Genomic DNA, 19,239 nt, shown 5'->3' on the forward strand with positions numbered 1-19,239 from the left:
TTTATATTTGAGATTCTTTGCCTTGGTGACACCCTTTGCCTTGATGACAGCTTTGCACACTTTTGGCATTCTCTCAACCAGCTTCATGAGGAAGTCACCTGGAATGCATTTCAATTAACAGGTGTGCCTTGTTAATTGAAATACAATAATAATAATAATAATAATAATAATTATACGTGACTGCTGAGTCCTCTTATGCACTCTGGACATGCATTGGTACCCAACTCGCTAACTTGATCATCAGGTCCTAATGGCCTGGTACTCAGGGCTCTAACGACCATCAGGTCCTAATGACCTGGTACCCAGGGCTCTGTTGTTACCGTCAGGTCCTAATGGCCTGGTACTCAGGGCTCTGTTGTTACCTTCAGGTTCTAATGGCCTGGTACTCAGGGCTCTATTGTTACCGTCAGGTCCTAATGGCCTGGTACTCAGGGCTCTAACGACAAACAGGTCCTAATGGCCTGGTACTCAGGGCTCTATTGTTACCGTCAGATCCTAATGGCCTGGTACTCAGGGCTCTGTTGTCCCTCTAACCACTAACATCAATGCAAATGCATTCAAAAGTTACATCAAACACATGATCAAAACAGTCTCATGCTTTTAAAACTCACCTCACGTTGATTGATCAATTTGAAGAAAGAAGTTATGAACATTTGAACATCTTGGCCATGTTCTGTTATAATCTCCACCCGGCACAGCCAGAAGAGGACTGGCCACCCCTCATAGCCTTGTTCTTCTCTAGGTTTCTTCCTAGGTTTTGGCCTTTCTAGAGAGTTTTTCCTAGCCACCGTGCTTCTACACCTGCATTGCTTGCTGTTTGGGGTTTTAGGCTGGGTTTCTGTACAGCACTTTGAGATATCAGCTGATGTAAGAAGGGCTATATAAATACATTTGATTTGATTTGATTAGAACAGCAGGTTGAAACTGAGTGGACAACATGCTCATTCTGGATGTTGTTTCAAAGCCAAACACATCAAAATGGACTTCCTAAGGTGTTGATTCTTTCAAAACACCCATACTATTAGAGCTTGTGAATACCATAGGCCTATATATGAGCCCAAGCCCGGAAACAAAAACACTTAATTAAATTAACCATTGTTCCATTATACAATACATAGCCTATACTCCAAAATTCACCAAATTCTAGTTATCGTCTTTGAGTTTGGACTGTGGTATTATGCATACTCGATGGTCTAGTTACCTTATGCTACGCTCCAAAATGTATATCCATTAATCTGGGAGAGAATGTATAGGCCTAGGCGATGCTATTGGTTAATTGATTGTGCAGGGTGGCTTCCAGAGATAGCCTACAATTATAGTGAATTTGTATTTGATTTGGAATAGCCTAGTAATAGGGCCTTTTTTATATGTTCATAATGAATAGGCTGACACATTACCTTTAGATAGAGAATATCTCACCACAATGCGTTTCCATATCCTCCTCTCTCTCCTCATTCCTTCTATATGCAATCCTGTGTGAAAGCAGAGTTTTGATGGTTGCCACTAAAAAGAGGAGGATGAAAATATGATCACTAGATGAGAGAACAGCTGTGCAGCCTGAGGCAAATAAGAAAGCTCAAGTTCTTTTTGCAACTTTCTCAGATCATCAATAGCCTATAGTCACATCATGCAGCCCATATTTGTTTTGATTTAAGACATTCTAAGGTTTGTATCATTCACAACTAAAGTTGCCAAATAACTCTAAATCTAGCATAGAAATCTACTGTAGCAAATTAGCATTTTTACGCTCAACATAGCCACATCATATGCCCACTCGCTCCTGGATGGTAAAAATATCCTTTCTATAAGTTCAATTATATTCTCCATACTATAAAATCATATATTATAAAATAATGACATGGGACTTACAGTTGAAGTCAGAATTTTACATACACTTAGGTTGGAGTCATTAAACCAACTTAGGTTGGAGTCATTAAACCACTCCACAAATTTCTTGTTAACAATCTATAGTTTTGGCAAGTCGGTTAGGGCATCTACTTTGTGCATAACACAAGTATTTTTTCCAACAATTGTTTACAGACAGATTACTTCACTTATAATTCACTGTATCACAATTCCAGTGGGTCAGAAGTTTGCATACACTAAGTTGACTGTGCCTTTAAACAGCTTGGAAAATTCAAGAAAATTATGTCATGGCTTTAGAAGCTTATGATAGGCCAATTGACATTATTTGAGTCAATTGGAGGTGTACCTGTGGATGTATTTCAAGGCCTACCTTCAAACTCAGTGCCTCTTTGCTTGATATCATGGGAAAATCAAAAGAAAGCAGCCAAGACCTCAGAAAAAAACATTGTAGACCTCCACAAGTCTGCTTCATCCTTGGGAGCAATTTTCAAATGCCTGAAGGTACCACGTTAATCTGTACAAACAATAGTACGCAAGTATAAACACCATGGGACCATGCAGTCGTCATACTGCTCAGGAAGGAGACGCGTTCTGTCTCCTAGAGATGAACGTACTTTGGTGAGAAAAGTGCAAATCAATCGCAGAACAACAGCAAAGGACCTTGTAAAGTTGCTGGAGGAAACGGGTACAAAAGTATCTATATCCACAGTAAAACGAGTCCTATATCGACATAACCTGAAAGGCCGTTGAGCAAGGAAGAAGCCACTGCTTCAAAACTGCCATAAAAAAGCCAGACTACGGTTTGCAACTGCACATGGGAACAAAGATCGTACTTTTTTGAGAAATGTCCTCTGGTCTGATGAAACAAAAATAGAAGTGTTTGGCCATAATGACCATTGTTATGTTTGTAGGAAAAAGGGGACGCTTGCAAGCTGAAGAACACCATCCCAATCGTGAAGCACGGGGGTGGCAGCATCATGTTGTGGGGGTGCTTTGCTGCAGGAGGGACTTTTGCACTTCACAAAATAGATGGCATCATGAGGAAGGAACATTATGTTGATATATTGAAGCAACATCTCAAGACATCAGTAAGGAAGTTAAAGCTTGGTCACAAATGGGTTTTCCATATGGACAATGACCCCAACCATACTTCCAAAGTTGTGGCAAAATGGCTTAAGGACAACAAAGTCAAGGTATTGGAGTGGCCATCACAAAGCCCTGACCTCAATCCTATAGAAACTTTGTGGGCAGAACTGAAAAAGTGTGTGCGAGCAAGGAGGCCTACAAAAAAGTTACACCAGCTCTGTCAGGAGGAATGGGACAAAATTCACCCAACTTATTGTGGGAAGCTTGTGGAAGGCTACCCGAAACGTTTGACCCAAGTTAAACAATTTAAAGGCAATGCTACCAAATACTAATTGAGTGTATGTAAACTTCTGACCCACTGGGAATGTGATGAAAGAAATAAAAGCTGAAATATATCATTCTCTCTACTATTATTCTGACATTTCACAATCTTAAAATAAAGTGGTGATCCTAACTGACCTAAGACAGGGAATTTTTACTAGGATTGAATGTCAGGAATTGTGAAAAACTAAGTTTAAATGTGTTTGGCTAAGGTGTATGTAAACTTCTGACTTCAACTGTATAAGCATATCTTGTCTGCTAAATGAACTAGCCTACAGTCTATGTCATGGCTACAGTCTATGTCATGGGCACACAGCAAAATAACATACAGTAGTCCAACTCATTTTCAGTTCTTCTGAAATACATTTTCTTCATATCATAGTGTTTCTTTAGCCCTGCCTAAAGTAATAGTGGATTTATTGTGATGGTGTAGATTAATTGTATTTATTAGACTTTTATGTTCCAAAGGCGCGCGCATCAGCGGCTTGTATGCAGCTTGTGTGCGTGGAGTCCTGGAGATTCTAAACACGTTTATGTTAATTAACTATCAATTATCGCCAGCCCTAGGCCCAGCCCGAATCTCGGTGTCCGCAGGTGACTGACTGACTGACTGACAGACAGACAGACAGACAGAGAGACAGAGAGACAGACAGACAGACAGACAGACAGACAGACAGACAGACAGACAGACAGACAGACAGACAGACAGACAGACAGACAGACAGACAGACAGACAGACAGACAGACAGACAGACAGACAGACAGACAGACTAACATTTAAACAGATAGACAGACAGACAATTAAACAGACTAACATTTAAACAGACAGACATTTAAACAGACTAACATTTAAACAGACCGACAGACTAACATTTAAACATACAGACATACAGACTAACATTTAAACAGACAGACAGACAAACATTTAAACAAACTAACATTTAAACAGACTAACAATAAAACGACTGATGTTTAAACAGACTAACATTTAAACAGACAGACAATTAAACAGACAGACAGACCAACTAATATTTAAACAGACTAACATTTAAACAGACAGACATTTAAACAGACAGACTAACATTTAAACAGACAGACATTTAAACAGAGAGACATTTAAACAGACAGACATTTAAACAGACAGACAATTAAATAGACTAACATTTAAACAGACAGACATTTAAACAGACAGACAATTAAACAGACTAACATTTAAACAGACTAACATTTAAACAGACAGACATTTATACAGACTAACATTTAAACAGACAGACATTTAAACAGACAGACATTTAAACAGCTTTTATCACCACCCTCAGTGTGATAAGAAAGAGATATGGAGCAGCATGACTCATTGTGCTGGACCGCCAGACAGCAGAGGCAGATTGGACAAGAACATGTATCTAAACCTGCCAGGAGAAGGAATATGGAACTAGCTAGCAGTCTGTGGTTAGCGTTAGCTAATGTTAGTGTTACCTCAAAGCCTCTCTGGGGATGGAGCTACCTTTCTGTCACACCTGCCAGGACACAGTGTGTCTACACACAGTCACACACAACCGGAGGTTTCATAATACACACTACATGACCAAAAGTATGTGAACACCTGCTCATTGAACATCTCATTCCAAAATCATGGGGATTAATATGGAGTTGGTCTCCCTTTTGCTGCTATAACAGCCTCCACTATTCTGGGAAGGCTTTCCAATGGATGTTGGACATTGTTGCAGGGACTTGCTTCCATTCAACCACAAGAGCATTAGTGAGGTCGGGCACTGATGTTGGGCGATTAGGCCTGGCTCGCAGTCGGTATTCCAATTCATCCCAAAGGTGTTCGAGGGGGTTGAGGTCAGGGCTCTGTGCAGGCCAGTCAAGTTCTTCCACACCGATCTCAACAAACCATTTCTTTATGGACCTCGCTTTATGCACGGGGGAATTGTCATGCTGAAACAGGAAAGGGTTTTCCCCAAACTGTTGCTACAAAGTTGGAAGCATAAAATCGTATAGATTCTAGAATATCATTGTATGTTTCTAGCATTAAGATTTCCCTTCACTGGAACTAAGGGGCCTAGCTACCATGAAATGCTACCATGAAAAAAAGCCCTGGATCACTATTCCTCCTCCACCAAACTTTACAGTTGGCGGTATGCATTGGGGCAGGTAGCATTCGCCTGGTATCCGCCAAACCCAGATTTGTCCGTCGGACTACCAGATGGTGAAGCGTGATGCATCACTCCAGAGAACAGGTGATCTTAGGCTTGTGTGGGGTTCCTCGGCCATGGAAACCCATTTCATGAAGCCCCCTGACGAACAGTTCTTGTGCTAATGTTGCTCCCAGAGGCAGTTTGGAACTCTGTAGTGAGTGTTGCAACCGAGGACAGACGATTTTATGCTTCTAGACATTTCCACTTCACAATAACAGCACTTACAGTTGAACGGCTCTAGCAGGACAGAAATCTGACGAACTGGCTTGTTGGAAAGGTGGCATCCTATGACGGTACCATGTTGAAAGTCACTGAGCTCTTCAGTAAGGCAATTCCACTGCCAATGTTTGTCTATGGAGATTGCTTGTCTATGTGCTCAGGTGTGGCTGAAATAACCGAATCCACTAATCACACTTTTGTATATATAGGGTAATTCATGTACAGTACATACTTTAATACACACATTGAATTAACTACAAACTCCATAATAATTCATGTACATAAATTAATACACAAATGAATATTTCATTCTGTTAATTAGTTGCATAAGGTTTAGCCAGTTGAACCCTGGCCAGTATGTGTGTGGGAGAATGGGTGTAGAGTGTGGGTGGAATAGATCAGTAGCAGAGTGTATTGTGAGTGGGTGGTTCCAGTGGGCGGATGTCCCAGTGGGTGGGCAGGACAGCTGGTGGGGAGAGGAGGAAGACACAACTAACTTCTGATAAGAGGAAGTGAAGGCAAAGTGCTGCTGGGAGTACGGCACAGCACACTCATTTTAATAAAAAGGAAAACACATGCCACTGAATAAACATGTCATTTTGTGTGTGTCTGACTGCGTGTCTGTCTGTGAGTCTGTGCGTCTGATTCCGTGTGGGTCTGACTCTAGCCCCGTTTATACATGGTGCTAACATGGGTCCGTCCTGATCTTGTCTACATACTGATTGTGCCCACATGTCCAGAAATGTGTCTACACAGGGTATTATAATGTGTCTGTTATCCGTTTGCATTGTCACAAGAGTTCCTGGTCCCTTCATTTATGCAAATTATTTCACAGCTATTCCTTCAAAATAATATTTATTTATAGTAAGACATATTGATGTAGTCAGTCAATGGTGCCACCTCTCAATGATTTTAGAGGGAGGAATAATGATGATTTAAATGGCTTCTTTGTACAGATGGGTCTGTACAAGATATCCAGACACAATGTGTGTTTGACTACCTCTGGAGTTGGGCAGGATGATCTGTGTCTTTTGAGTGTCTACACCTGTCCAAAAATGTGGGCTCAATCGGGAATGTGGACAAGATCAGGACAAAGGACTCAAGTTAGAACCAGGTATAAACGGGGCTTCTGTATCTATCTGTCTGTCTGTCTGTCTGTGCGTCTAACAGCATGTGTGTGTTTGACTGTCAGGTCCAGAACATCACCCAGTCCATGGAGTTGCTGGACCTGCGGACCAACAGGGACCTTCAGTATGTGAGGAACACAGAGAGCCTGATGAAGGCTGTAGACGTCAAGCTGAAGACTGCCTCAGACAACCCCCGAAGCCTCAACCCCAAGAGCTTACAGGTAACGCACATGGCATGCATGTGTCCATTCATCTGTCCTGAAAATCAATCACACAGGTTTCTACGTCAAGCATATTTCTAAACTATGTATGTGAACTTTCTATAGGAACATCCTGGACTGTAGCACAGGCTTTATAACGTATATTTACTACAGCTTCCTCTACATTACAACACATAATGACACACTAACACTCACATAGCTTATCTTCATCTGCTATTTCAGTGTAATTGAGTCATGTACAGGAGGCAATTTGAGCGCAATCTCTCCTGCATTATTAAAACCACACGACCAAGCGCAAGTGTTTCTCTCTCTGCCTGTTCTCAGTTAACAGCCATATATATTCACATTTATCTAATCCTTATCTTCCTACAAGCGGAATCTCAGGCTCCATTATCAGACTGTGTTTCTGTCTTGCTGTCAGCAGGGCCTTTTCACGAGTTTCTTACACTCTGCGGATATTAGATGGACCATAAAATGGTTTGATTAAAAGATGCTTTGATAAATTCTTAATGCATAAAGGCTGATTTACTGCTGGGACTCTGCACGGCAACAGGGATGGGCCTGGGGAATGGCCTTATGGTGTTTCTCTCTCTACACCTTTTATTATTAAAGTCACTGCAATGTTTACGAATCCCCCCCCCACATCCATCAACACGTCTTAATATCACTAGCATATGCCAAGTCCTGCAAATTCCAATAGCTTTCCAAATGTGAATAAATACTCATTCACAATCCAATGGGTCGAGAAAAAAAAAATGCATAAGTGTAAAAGCTGCATTTGACTTTCTGTGAGACAGCCTGATGAATGTGTGGAGCTCAATGTCGCCGATGGCATGGCACGGGAGATTAACGAGAGGGAATTTTCGCGGGGCGAACGGGGGAAAATGAGATTTATAATGTGGCGCTGTGGGGCTGAGAGCTGCTCCATCAACAGATTTACGATAAACCTTAACAAGGAGAAAACAGCCCCCCCTGTGGTGGACTAGTTTTATTGATGTGCCTGCTGCTCCTAACAGCCTCACAGCACAGGACTGCATTGACGCACCATAGCAGGCTACCTCAGGCTGCCTCTCCTCTCCTGCTGCCCCTTCATCGATACACCACCGGCCTATGAGAAATCAGCCCCACCAACTCCCTGACAGCAGATCAGTCATAGATGTGGAGCTGAGGCTAGGATAGGCTAGATGGCGTAGGTCCCCAGATGAGGAAGAATGCATTGGAGAATGAAACAATAGAGTCCAGGATCAACAGTGTGTATGAAAACACATTTGTGGATTCGTCATGAGAACGGCAACTAGTTCTGGCATTGGAATGCAGTCCGTACCATCACCCTTCTGTTTGCTTTGTGTGTGGCTCCTCTCTCTCACTCCCCTTTCTACTGTTTTTCCTCTTTCTGAATCTAATCTTCCTCTTTGTCACCCCTCTCTCCCTCTCTCCATCCAACCTGCAGGATTTGAAGGACAAGGTGACCCAGCTGCTCCCCCTACTGCCGGTGTTGGAGCAGTACAAGACGGACGCCCGTCAGATCAGCCGGGTGAGGGAGGAGGTGAGGAACCTGTCGCTGGTACTCATGGCCATCCAGGAGGAGATGGGAGCCTACGACTACGAGGAGCTGAGACACAGGGTCCTGCTGCTGGAGACCAGGCTCCACTCCTGCATGCAGAAACTAGGTGAGGAGAGAGGAGGGTGTGTGGTTGGGTGGTATCTGTGGAGACCCATAAATATCCATAAAGGTAAAGATCCAGGAGGACATTATACTGATAGAAAGATGCTGACATCCCAACAGCATTGAATGTCTTCTGGCTTGGCATGGACTACTCTACTATAACTGGCTAGAGGTAGTCTTCATGTACATAATACTGTGAGGGCTATTCACATTGACTAGGCAATGTAAGAAAAACCTAATACAGATCATTTGTAATATTTTCATACTAAATGTATTTGTTCACAACCTGAGATGCTGTTGGATTTAAAATAAAGGACTTACTGTTTCTCTCAATGAATAGTCAAGCAGTGCTCTCTGAAAACACTTGTAATAGGAGTGTTATGCCACCTCTCCACCAGAGTACTTTTACGATCAATTTAATCCAACACACTGATGATACACTATCACTAAGAGCAATGTGAAGTGTAGCTACGGTAGCTGAGACACAGGCTATTAATGGTCAACGTTCTAATGATGCTCATGTTCAGTACTAGTATTAAGCTGGATACATTATCCAATAATGGCCTAGAGATGCCCAGATAAATGATCCAGTAATGGCCTAGAGATGCCCAGATAAATGATCCAGTAATGGCCTAGAGATGCCCAGATAAATGATCCAGTAATGGCCTAGAGATGCCCAGATAAATGATCCAGTAATGGCCTAGAGATGCCCAGATAAATGATCCAGTAATGGCCTAGAGATGCCCAGATAAATGATCCAGTAATGGCCTAGAGATGCCCAGATAAATGATCCAGTAATGGCCTAGAGATGCCCAGATAAATGATCCAGTTATGGCCTAGAGATGCCCAGATAAATTATCCAGTAATGGCCTAGAGATGCCCAGATAAATGATCCAGTTATGGCCTAGAGATGCCCAGATAAATGATCCAGTAATGGCCTAGAGATGTCCAGATAAATGATCCAGTAATGGCCTAGAGATGCCCAGATAAATGATCCAGTTATGGCCTAGAGATGTCCAGATAAATTATCCAGTAATGGTCTAGAGATGCCCAGATAAATGATCATGCTCATGTAATATGTGGAGCTAAACTGATGATTTAACAGAATCCTGTATATATAAACTGATGATTTAACAGAATCCTATATATATAAACTGATGATTTAACAGAATCCTGTATATATAAACTGATGATTTAACAGAATCCTGTATATATAAACTGATGATTTAACAGAATCCTATATATATAAACTGATGATTTAACAGAATCCTGTATATATAAACTGATGATTTAACAGAATCCTATATATATATAAACTGATGATTTAACAGAATCCTGTATATATAAACTGATGATTTAACAGAATCCTGTATATATAAACTGATGATTTAACAGAATCCTGTATATATAAACTGATGACTTAACAGAATCCTGTATATATAAACTGATGATTTAACAGAATCCTGTATATATAAACTGATGATTTAACAGAATCCTGTATATATCAAATCAAATCAAAATCAAATCAAATTTATTTATATAGCCCTTCGTACATCAGCTGATATCTCAAAGTGCTGTACAGAAACCCAGCCTAAAACCCCAAACAGCAAGCAATGCATGTGAAAGAAGCACGGTGGCTAGGAAAAACTCCCTAGGAAAAACTCCCTAGAAAGGCCAAAAACCTAGGAAGAAACCTAGAGAGGAACCAGGCTATGAGGGGTGGCCAGTCCTCTTCTGGCTGTGCCGGGTGGATATTATAACAGAACATGGTCAAGATGTTAAAATGTTCATAAATGACCAGCATGGTCAAATAATAATAATCATAGTAGTTGTCGAGGGTGCAACAAGCACGTCCGGTGAACAGGTCAGGGTTCCATAGCCGCAGGCAGAACAGTTGAAACTGGAGCAGCAGCATGGCCAGGTGGACTGAGGACAGCAAGGAGTCATCATGCCAGGTAGTCCTGAGGCATGGTCCTAGGGCTCAGGTCCTCTGAGAGAAAGAAAGAAAGAGAGAAAGAAAGAAAGAAAGAAAGAGAGAATTAGAGAGAGCATATTTAAATTCACACAGGACACCGGATAAGACAAGAGAAATACTCCAGATGTAACAGACTGACCCTAGCCCCCCGACACATAAACTACTGCAGCATAAATACTGGAGGCTGAGACAGGAGGGATCAGAAGACACTGTGGCCCCATCCGATGATACCCCCGGACAGGGCCAAACAGACAGGATATAACCCTGTCTTGCCAAAGCACAGCCCCCACACCACTAGAGGGATGTCTCCAACCACCAACTTACCGTCTAAGACAAGGCCGAGTATAGCCCACAAATATAAAACTGATGATTTAACAGAATCCTGTATATATAAACTGATGATTTAACAGAATCCTGTATATATAAACTGATGATTTAACAGAATCCTGTATATATAAACTGATGATTTAACTGAATCCTGTATATATAAACTGATGATTTAACAGAATCCTGTATATATAAACTGATGATTTAACAGAATCCTATATAAACTGATGATTTAACAGAATCCTGTATATATAAACTGATGATTTAACAGAATCCTGTATAAACTGATGATTTAACTGAATCCTGTATATATAAACTGATGATTTAACAGAATCCTATATAAACTGATGATTTAACTGAATCCTGTATATATAAACTGATGATTTAACAGAATCCTGTATATATAAACTGATGATTTAACAGAATCCTGTATATATAAACTGATGATTTAACAGAAAAAGGGATTGCAGCTGAAATGTTGCCTTTAGCCGTTTAATATTTCACGATATTCTGTGTGTGTGTGTGTGTGTGTGTGTGTGTGTGTGTGTGTGTGTGTGTGTGTGTGTGTGTGTGTGTGTGTGTGTGTGTGTGTGTGTGTGTGTGTGTGTCGCAGGCTGTGGGAAGTTGACCGGCGTCAGTAACCCCATCACCATCCGTGCATCAGGGTCAAGGTTCGGCTCCTGGATGACTGACACCATGATCCCTAGTTCAGACAACCGGGTAAGTTTTCCACATGAGCGCATGCACGAACACACACGTTGCTTTTACTACCCTTGTGGGGACCAAAACATTGATTCCCATTCAAAATCCTATTTACTCTAACCCCTAAACCTAACCCCAACCCTTAACCTAACCTTAACCCTTACCTTAACCCCTAACCCAAACCTTAAAACTAAACCTAACCCTAACCGTAATTATAACCCTAATTGTAACCCTAAACCTAATCCTTAAGCCTAAAGCCCTTTTCCTTGTGGGGACTGGCAGAATGTCCCCACTCAGAATTGTCCTTGTTTTACTATCCTTGTGAGGTCTTCTGGTCACCAGAAGGATAGTAAAAACCAAATCACACACACACACTGACCCCTGACCCCCAAAACAGAGTTTATCACATGGCTTAGACTACAGCGCCACAGGACCCTCACAGGGGGTTGGTTGTACGCTGTAATGCTACTTTGGTGACGGACTATTTTGCCTACAGTCTGTCAGACTCCTGAGAGTCACTGAGAGCTGAGTCACTGATGGATGTCAGCCCTCCCTCCTCTCTCTCTCCCTCCCTCCCTCCCTCCCTCCCTCCTGTCCCATCCCGTCACAGCCACAGTACGCCTGCTGATTAATCATTCTGTCATGGGGGAAGAAATGAACGAGTTGTTTAAGCAGACGTTTCTCCAATCACCTGGGTAATTACCAGCAGTGTGACTGCCAGCCGAGCTGCAGAGCTGCAGAGCAGCAGAGCAGCAGAGACTGAGACAAGGCTGTGAGCCTGGACACAGATGATATAGTAATGGGTTTTCCTAATTGGAGATGACATGTGGTCGCACGTTAACAAGACCCTCTGGTGTAGAGTGGAGAAGAGAGGATAGGAGAGGAGGACAGGGGGAGAGGAGAGGGAGGACAGGGGGAGAGGAGAGGGAGGACAGGGGGAGAGGAGAGGGAGGACAGGGAGTGGTAGAAGGGAAGAGGAGAGGAGAGGGGGTGGCAGAAGGGAAGAGGAGAGGAGAGGGGGTGGTAGAAGGGAAGAGGAGAGGAAGAAAAGGTGGAAGAGGAGGGAGGAGGAAGAGGGGGGATGCGTGGAGGGGGAGAGGAATGGAGGATAGAAGAAATGAGGGAAGAGAGAGATGAGGGGAGGAGAGGGCAGACGTTTCGTTCCGTGGGGGAAAAATGAAGATGGCCTTTCTCATCTAAACACTGTCATCATGTCCCAGACTAAATAGATGGAATGTTGTGTTGTGTTGTAGGTCATCGTCTCCCCCATGCAGACTACTGTGTTTAATGATCACGTTGCTCACTGACATCACATTAGAATTCATATCAGACACTGATCCTATAGCCCATATACATCCAAGGAGTATCACATTAACGCCCATATCCATCACTGTGATCACATTTGGGAGCCGAAATGTCATTGGCTCCTGAGAGTGAAATGTAATTTGCGCCATTCTGCCTCCCAAATGCTACACGACAAAAGAACTCTCTCCCAGACATGCCTGTCTGCCTGTGCGTGTCCCAACTAGGGCTCAAGCAAAGCCCCTCCATGCTCTAGGGACTCGTTTAACAGTGAAAACGGGAAATAATACTTCATGCTCCATAATCTTCCCTCCTCCATAATTCAGCTGCTATTCCAGCACCACCCCGGCTCCTGTCCTCCTGTCCTCCTGTCCTCCTGTCCTCCTGTCCCCCTCCCTCCCTCCCTCCCTCCGGGGATCAGTCTGAAACAAGTGGGTAGGACCTAAATCCTTGCCTGATACATTAAGAGAAAAAAGTACATATGTGAGCTGACTGTGGTTTAATTGAATCAATTAATAGTGGAGAGGCCAGGGGATGAGTGGAGATTGGGTCATGGAGTGGGCTGATCTGTCAATGTCCTGATCCAGTCATTCTCAGTAGAGAGAGAAAAGAGAGAAAGAGATGCTAACAGAATTGATTTTCTGTAAGTGTGGACTGGAAAAGGGCAGAGAGCAGAGAGCAGTGTGGCTGGCTGGGCTGACTGCAGAGCAGAGAATACAGACACACACACACACACACACGGTCATGTATAGCTAACATTGTGGGGACACACAATTCAGTCCCATTCAAAATCTTGTTTTCCCTAACCCCTAACCCTAACCCTAACCGTATTCTTACCCTTCCCTAACCCTAACCTTAATCCTAACCCTAAAGCCCTAGCTCCTAACCATAACCCTAAACCTAACCTTAGTTCCTAACCCTAAAACTAACCCTAGCTCCTAACCCTAACCCTTAACGTAATTCTAACACTAACACTAATTATACCCTTAACCTTAAACCCCCTAGAAATAGCATTTGACCTTGTGGGGACAAAAAAAAAAATGTATTTTTTTTGTTTTGTTTACTATTCTTGTGGGGACTTCTGAATAGTTAAACATGTCCACACACACACACACACACACACACACACACACACACACACACACACACACACACACACACACACACACACACACACACACACACACACACACACACACACACACACACACACACACACACACACACAGGAGATCAATAGCACTGTACGCACTGCACGTACACCACACAAACACACTCACACACCTACGCACACTCGTATGAACACACATACACTTTGCTCAGGGCACCGCCGTAGGCAGGTTATCCAAGAAGAAAGACCACACTGACACTCCATGCCTGAAGATCAGACACCTCTGATGTAATGGAGCACAACGTTATCACTATGTTTACACCCTCTCTCTCTCTCTCTCTCTCTCTCTCTCTCTCTCTCTCTCTCTCTCTCTCTCTCTCTCTCTCACCCTCTCTCTCTCTCTCTCTCTCTCTCTCTCTCTCTCTCTCTCTCCCTCTCTCCCTCTCTTTCTGTCTCTCTCTCTCTCTCTCTCTGTCTCTCCCTCTCTTTCTGTCTCTCTCTCTCTCTCTCTCTCTCTCTCTCTCTCTCTCTGGCTCTGTCTCTCTCTCTCCCTCTCTCTGTCTCTCCCTCTCTCTGTCTCTCCCTCTCTCTGTCTCTCCCTCTCTCTCTCTCTCTCTCTCTAACACACACTCTCTCACTCACTCTCTCTCTCTGTCTCTCCCTCTCTCTGTCTCTCCCTCTCTCTGTCTCTCCCTCTCTCTCTCTCTCTCTCTCTCTCTCTCTAACACACACTCTCTCACTCACTCTCTCTCTCTGTCTCTCTCTCTCTGTCTTTCTCTCTCTCTCTCTCTCTCTCTGTCTCTCCCTCTCTCTCTCTCTCTCTCTCTCTCTCTCTCTCTCTCTCTCTCACTCTCACTCTCTCTCTCTCACTCTCTAGGTGTGGTCCATGGACGGCTACTTTAAAGGTCGTCGTGTCCTGGAGTACCGCACCCTAAACGACTTCATGAAAGGCCAGAACTTCGTTCAGCACCTGCTGCCCCACCCCTGGGCGGGGACCGGCCACGTGGTCTACAACGGCTCCCTGTACTACAACAAGTACCAGAGCAACATCATCATCAAGTACCACTTCAGGTCCCGCAGTGTTCTGGTGCAGCGCAGTCTCAGTGGGGCCGGCTACAACAACACCTTCCCCTACTCCTGGGGAGGCTCCTCGGACATCGACCTGATGGCAGACGAGAACGGCCTGTGGGCCGTCTACACCACCATCCCCAACGCCGGCAACATCGTCATCAGCCGCCTGGAGCCGCAGAGCCTGGAGGTGCTGCAGACGTGGGACACAGGGTTCCCCAAGCGCAGCGCCGGAGAGTCTTTCATGATCTGTAGCACGCTGTACGTCACCAACTCCCACCTGGCCGGGGCTAAGATCTACTTCGCCTACTACACCAACTCCTCTAGCTACGAATACACAGACATCCCCTTCCACAACCAGTACTCCCACATCTCCATGATGGACTATAACCCCAGGGAGAGGGTGCTGTACACCTGGAACAACGGACACCAGGTGCTCTACAACGTCACTCTGTTCCAGGTCATTAAGACCGCTGGGGACTAGAGACACCAGGGGTGGCTGGTGTCACTTTACATCGGAGGACGGGCCTATTGTAATGGTCGGAATGGAATGAATGGAACAATATCAAACAAGCCTTCCATTGATTCCATTCCAGTCATTGCTATGAGCCGTCCTCCGTTCACAAGCCTCCAGAGACGCTCAGAGCTAGCCTGGTCTCGGGTCTGTTGTGCTGTCTTGACAACGCCTAGTGTGACGATGACCATATGTGTTGGAAAGATAGCACAGATCTGGGACCAGGCTAACCCAGAGGCAGAGTCAGACCGAACACACAACAAAACTATAATGCTGTTATGGGGGGGGGGGGGGATGGGCAGGCAGACAGATGGACGGAAGGAGGCTTGGACTTTTTTAAAGCATTTCAATCTTCTTCATCGACTGCTGTTATTCATTCCGAAAAAATACAGTCCGACAGCAAGGCCAGTAAATATATAAATATATACAGACGTTCTGATTTTCTTTTCTGTGATGAGTAAGCATGGTTCTTTTTATTTGTGATGAGAAATAAATATCAACCTTTACCATTTAAGACTTTGTACTTTATTGTGGCTCCCGCCTCTTTAGTAGAGTACGTCCACCATTATTCTCTCTGAGGGCTGAAATAGCTTATTTCTTTATTGATTTTCATTATGAAAATACCATGTCCATCTTTAGCTCTCACTACCTGAAGATCTCAAAGTTTCAATACAGACACAATCTTGTTGTTTCCCAGGTGATCTGTCTGTGAAAGAACAAGAGTGGTCATAAACAGTATGGATGAAAAGGAAAGAGGTGTGAAGGGATTGGAGAGTGTGAGAGCGAGAGAGAGATATGAAAATTGTAAAGATACATGTGACAACATTAGCATTGAGGCAGAGAACTGAGGTCCCAGGCAACACTGACGCCAACTGTTGCTGTTTGCGTTTGGTTTGCTCCATCTCTTTAAAAGTGCGTAGCTCTTCTCCAGCCCCCGCTGCACTACAATGGACAGACAGAGTGCACACTCAGTATGACACCACCTGCATAAACAGTGACCTTTTCACTGTGTTCCTGTTCATTCAATGACACATAAAAACAAAACTACCAACAAAATATTCTAAAATCCCCCTTGGCATGTCAGGTTTATCTCTGAAAGGCAGAGGAGTTTGGATAGAGACAATTTTCTTTTCATTTTATTCATTTATACAGTTTGAGACGAAATCAGATCTCTTTTTAGAAGAGACCCAGGGGAATAAAACAGGAGGATGAGGTGGTGAGTGGTAGCCCTGGGTTACCATGGTGATCTGATTCTCTGGAAGTGACCTTTCTATTGGTCAGCCTTCATGCTGTCCAGGACCCAGGCTGACATTTCGCTAGCAGAAGGACGTGTGGGAACGCAGGACAATACGAAAACTCTGACGATGAACTCAAAACACAAAAGACATGTCTCAGTAGCTTTCCTTTGAGACTTCACGTAGACACAAATCAATCTAATTCAGCATGGAGGATAACACAGGCCGTATCTCCCACAGAGTATTGGTCTCTTACAAAAATTTATGTAGAAACAAAAAAAGCTTTTATTACGGTATGGTTACTCCCAGTTGCGCTTGAAATGGCACACTGTTCCCTATAAAAGTGCATCCCATAGAGCTCTGGTCCAAAGTAGTGGACTTCATAGGCAATAGGGTGCCATTTTGGATGCAACACCTGACGGACAGTCCACTAAGAGAGGCTGTGTTTCATGACAAGGTCTAATTGTTCATCCATTTGAGTTGAGAGGAGAGGAAGGACACGTACAGCTGTGATGAAACGGAGGAAATAATTGTGCGTGAAATGAGTATGGGATTTAAACAGTTGCCCATTTTAAATATGCATACACACACTCATACAGTAGAGCTATATTAACACACACCACAGGAGGCTGGTGGCACCTTAATTGGGGAGGACGGGCTCATAGTAATGGCTGGAACAGAATAATGGAATGGTAATAAAAATGTCCATGTGTTTGATACCATTCCATTTACTCTATTATGAGCTGTCCTCCCCTCAACAGCCTCCTGTGACACATGTATTTCCAAAACCTTAAAATTATAATTTCTATATTACATCCTCCTAAACAATCATATCCACCCAAAGGAAATTCTAATATATATCATTTCACCGTTATCAGACTTTATTTCAACAAACTTTTGCTTCAATTAGAGGATTTTGGTCCATAACAGGGCTTTGCCCATTGGAAGCCTCAGGCAAGGATTCAGTCAATTGCAGATAGGGACTTTCCAGAAATGTGTTTGATCTGCATAGCAAAATGTCCTGGATGGAGGGAGAGGAGGCTTGATTTAGAAACCGCCAGTCCGTAGCGTTCAACTCATCAACGTCATCCATAGCACACAACCAGACTGACAATCTCTGTCAACTCCCTCTATCCAGGACATGCTGCTGTGCAAATCAAACACTTCACACTTCTCAAAGTGATATCCTGAAAAATCCACTATCTGCGATCCTAGCGTTAATGCAATCCAGGAAGAGAAGTTTGAACCATGGAGTGGCATAGTAAGAGTTCATTCACTCAGAGCTTAGCCTAGCTGCCTATAAGCATGCATGTCTACTCTGCTCTGCTCTGCATGCACTCACTCTGATTGACTCGTTTAATAGTGGGAGACAGTGTGATGGAGAGGAGAGGGGCTGAGCTGAATGGGGAGAAGACAGAGAGAGAAAGAGTCCCATCCACTCTGGTCCCTGAGAGTTGTGAGAGCCCATTCCCATCCCACCACCATATTAATCATGCATCCGTCTCGTGGAGGGGCAGAATAAGAAAAAGTCTATTATACATATAAAGCTGTCGTGTCGTTCGTCTGCAGCCAGAGCCGTGGCTGGAGCGGCAAAGATGCCCTGCTGTTAAATTAAGACTTACAGCGCTGTATGCAAGCTCCGACAGCTGCTTTATATCCAGCCAATTAAACCATCAGTTTTATCCTCCCTGCTATACTGAACCGACGGCAGGCAGCAGGAGGGAGGTACACATAAACACAGTAACACTGCAGCCATAGTCCTTCTCTTAAGAGGGTCCTACAGTATCTTAATCACTCTGGATGGGCTCTCTCTCTCTCTCTCTCTCTCTCTCTCTCTCTCTCTCTCTCTCTCTCTTCTCTCTCTCTCTCTCTCTCTCTCTCTCTGAAGGGGGGAGGGATTGTGGAGGTGGAGGTACAGAAGAGAGAGAAAGAGAGAGAGGGAGAGATGGAGAAAAGAAAGATGTCTCCTGAGAGACCCTCTCCTTTAACTGGTGTATTTAATAGCATTTTGGAGCAGCCATCGATCCTCCCAGCTCTATAGTCTAATTAGGCAATGATTTGTGAAGGACAGTAAAGCTGTAGCAATATTCTGGGGCACAGCCATGGATCATTTCGTTTTACACCTGTGATGTTCTGACATGGCACACTTCATTGAGACAGTGAAGATTTAACATGAAATGTAGCTGATGGGGGTGGGGCCACGTGGACACCTGCTGTAGGTTAGTGGACAGGGCAGAGGGCTCGGCCACACCGTGGAAGGAAGCAGCTGGGGTCAGGGCTAATGTTAGGGTTAGGGTC

General features: G+C 43.8%; 1 protein-coding gene across 2 annotated transcripts in view; it reads left to right on the top strand.

Annotated features, from left to right (window-relative positions):
• Positions 1-16,215, top strand: part of LOC106607204 (noelin-2) — an 84,934-nt gene extending 68,719 nt beyond the window's left edge. For both annotated transcript variants that reach the window (XM_014203918.3, XM_014203917.3), the window contains exons 3-6: positions 6,886-7,041; positions 8,492-8,711; positions 11,623-11,729; positions 15,002-16,215. In XM_014203918.3, the coding sequence (XP_014059393.1) occupies positions 6,886-7,041; positions 8,492-8,711; positions 11,623-11,729; positions 15,002-15,676 (1,158 nt within the window). In that variant the 3' untranslated portion in view covers positions 15,677-16,215. The remainder of the gene's footprint in view (positions 1-6,885; positions 7,042-8,491; positions 8,712-11,622; positions 11,730-15,001) is intronic.
• Positions 16,216-19,239: the final 3,024 nt, after the last annotated feature.

Source organism: Salmo salar, chromosome 06 (assembly GCF_965601325.2).
Source record: "Salmo salar chromosome 06, fSalSal1, whole genome shotgun sequence".
Lineage (NCBI taxonomy): Eukaryota > Metazoa > Chordata > Actinopteri > Salmoniformes > Salmonidae > Salmo > Salmo salar.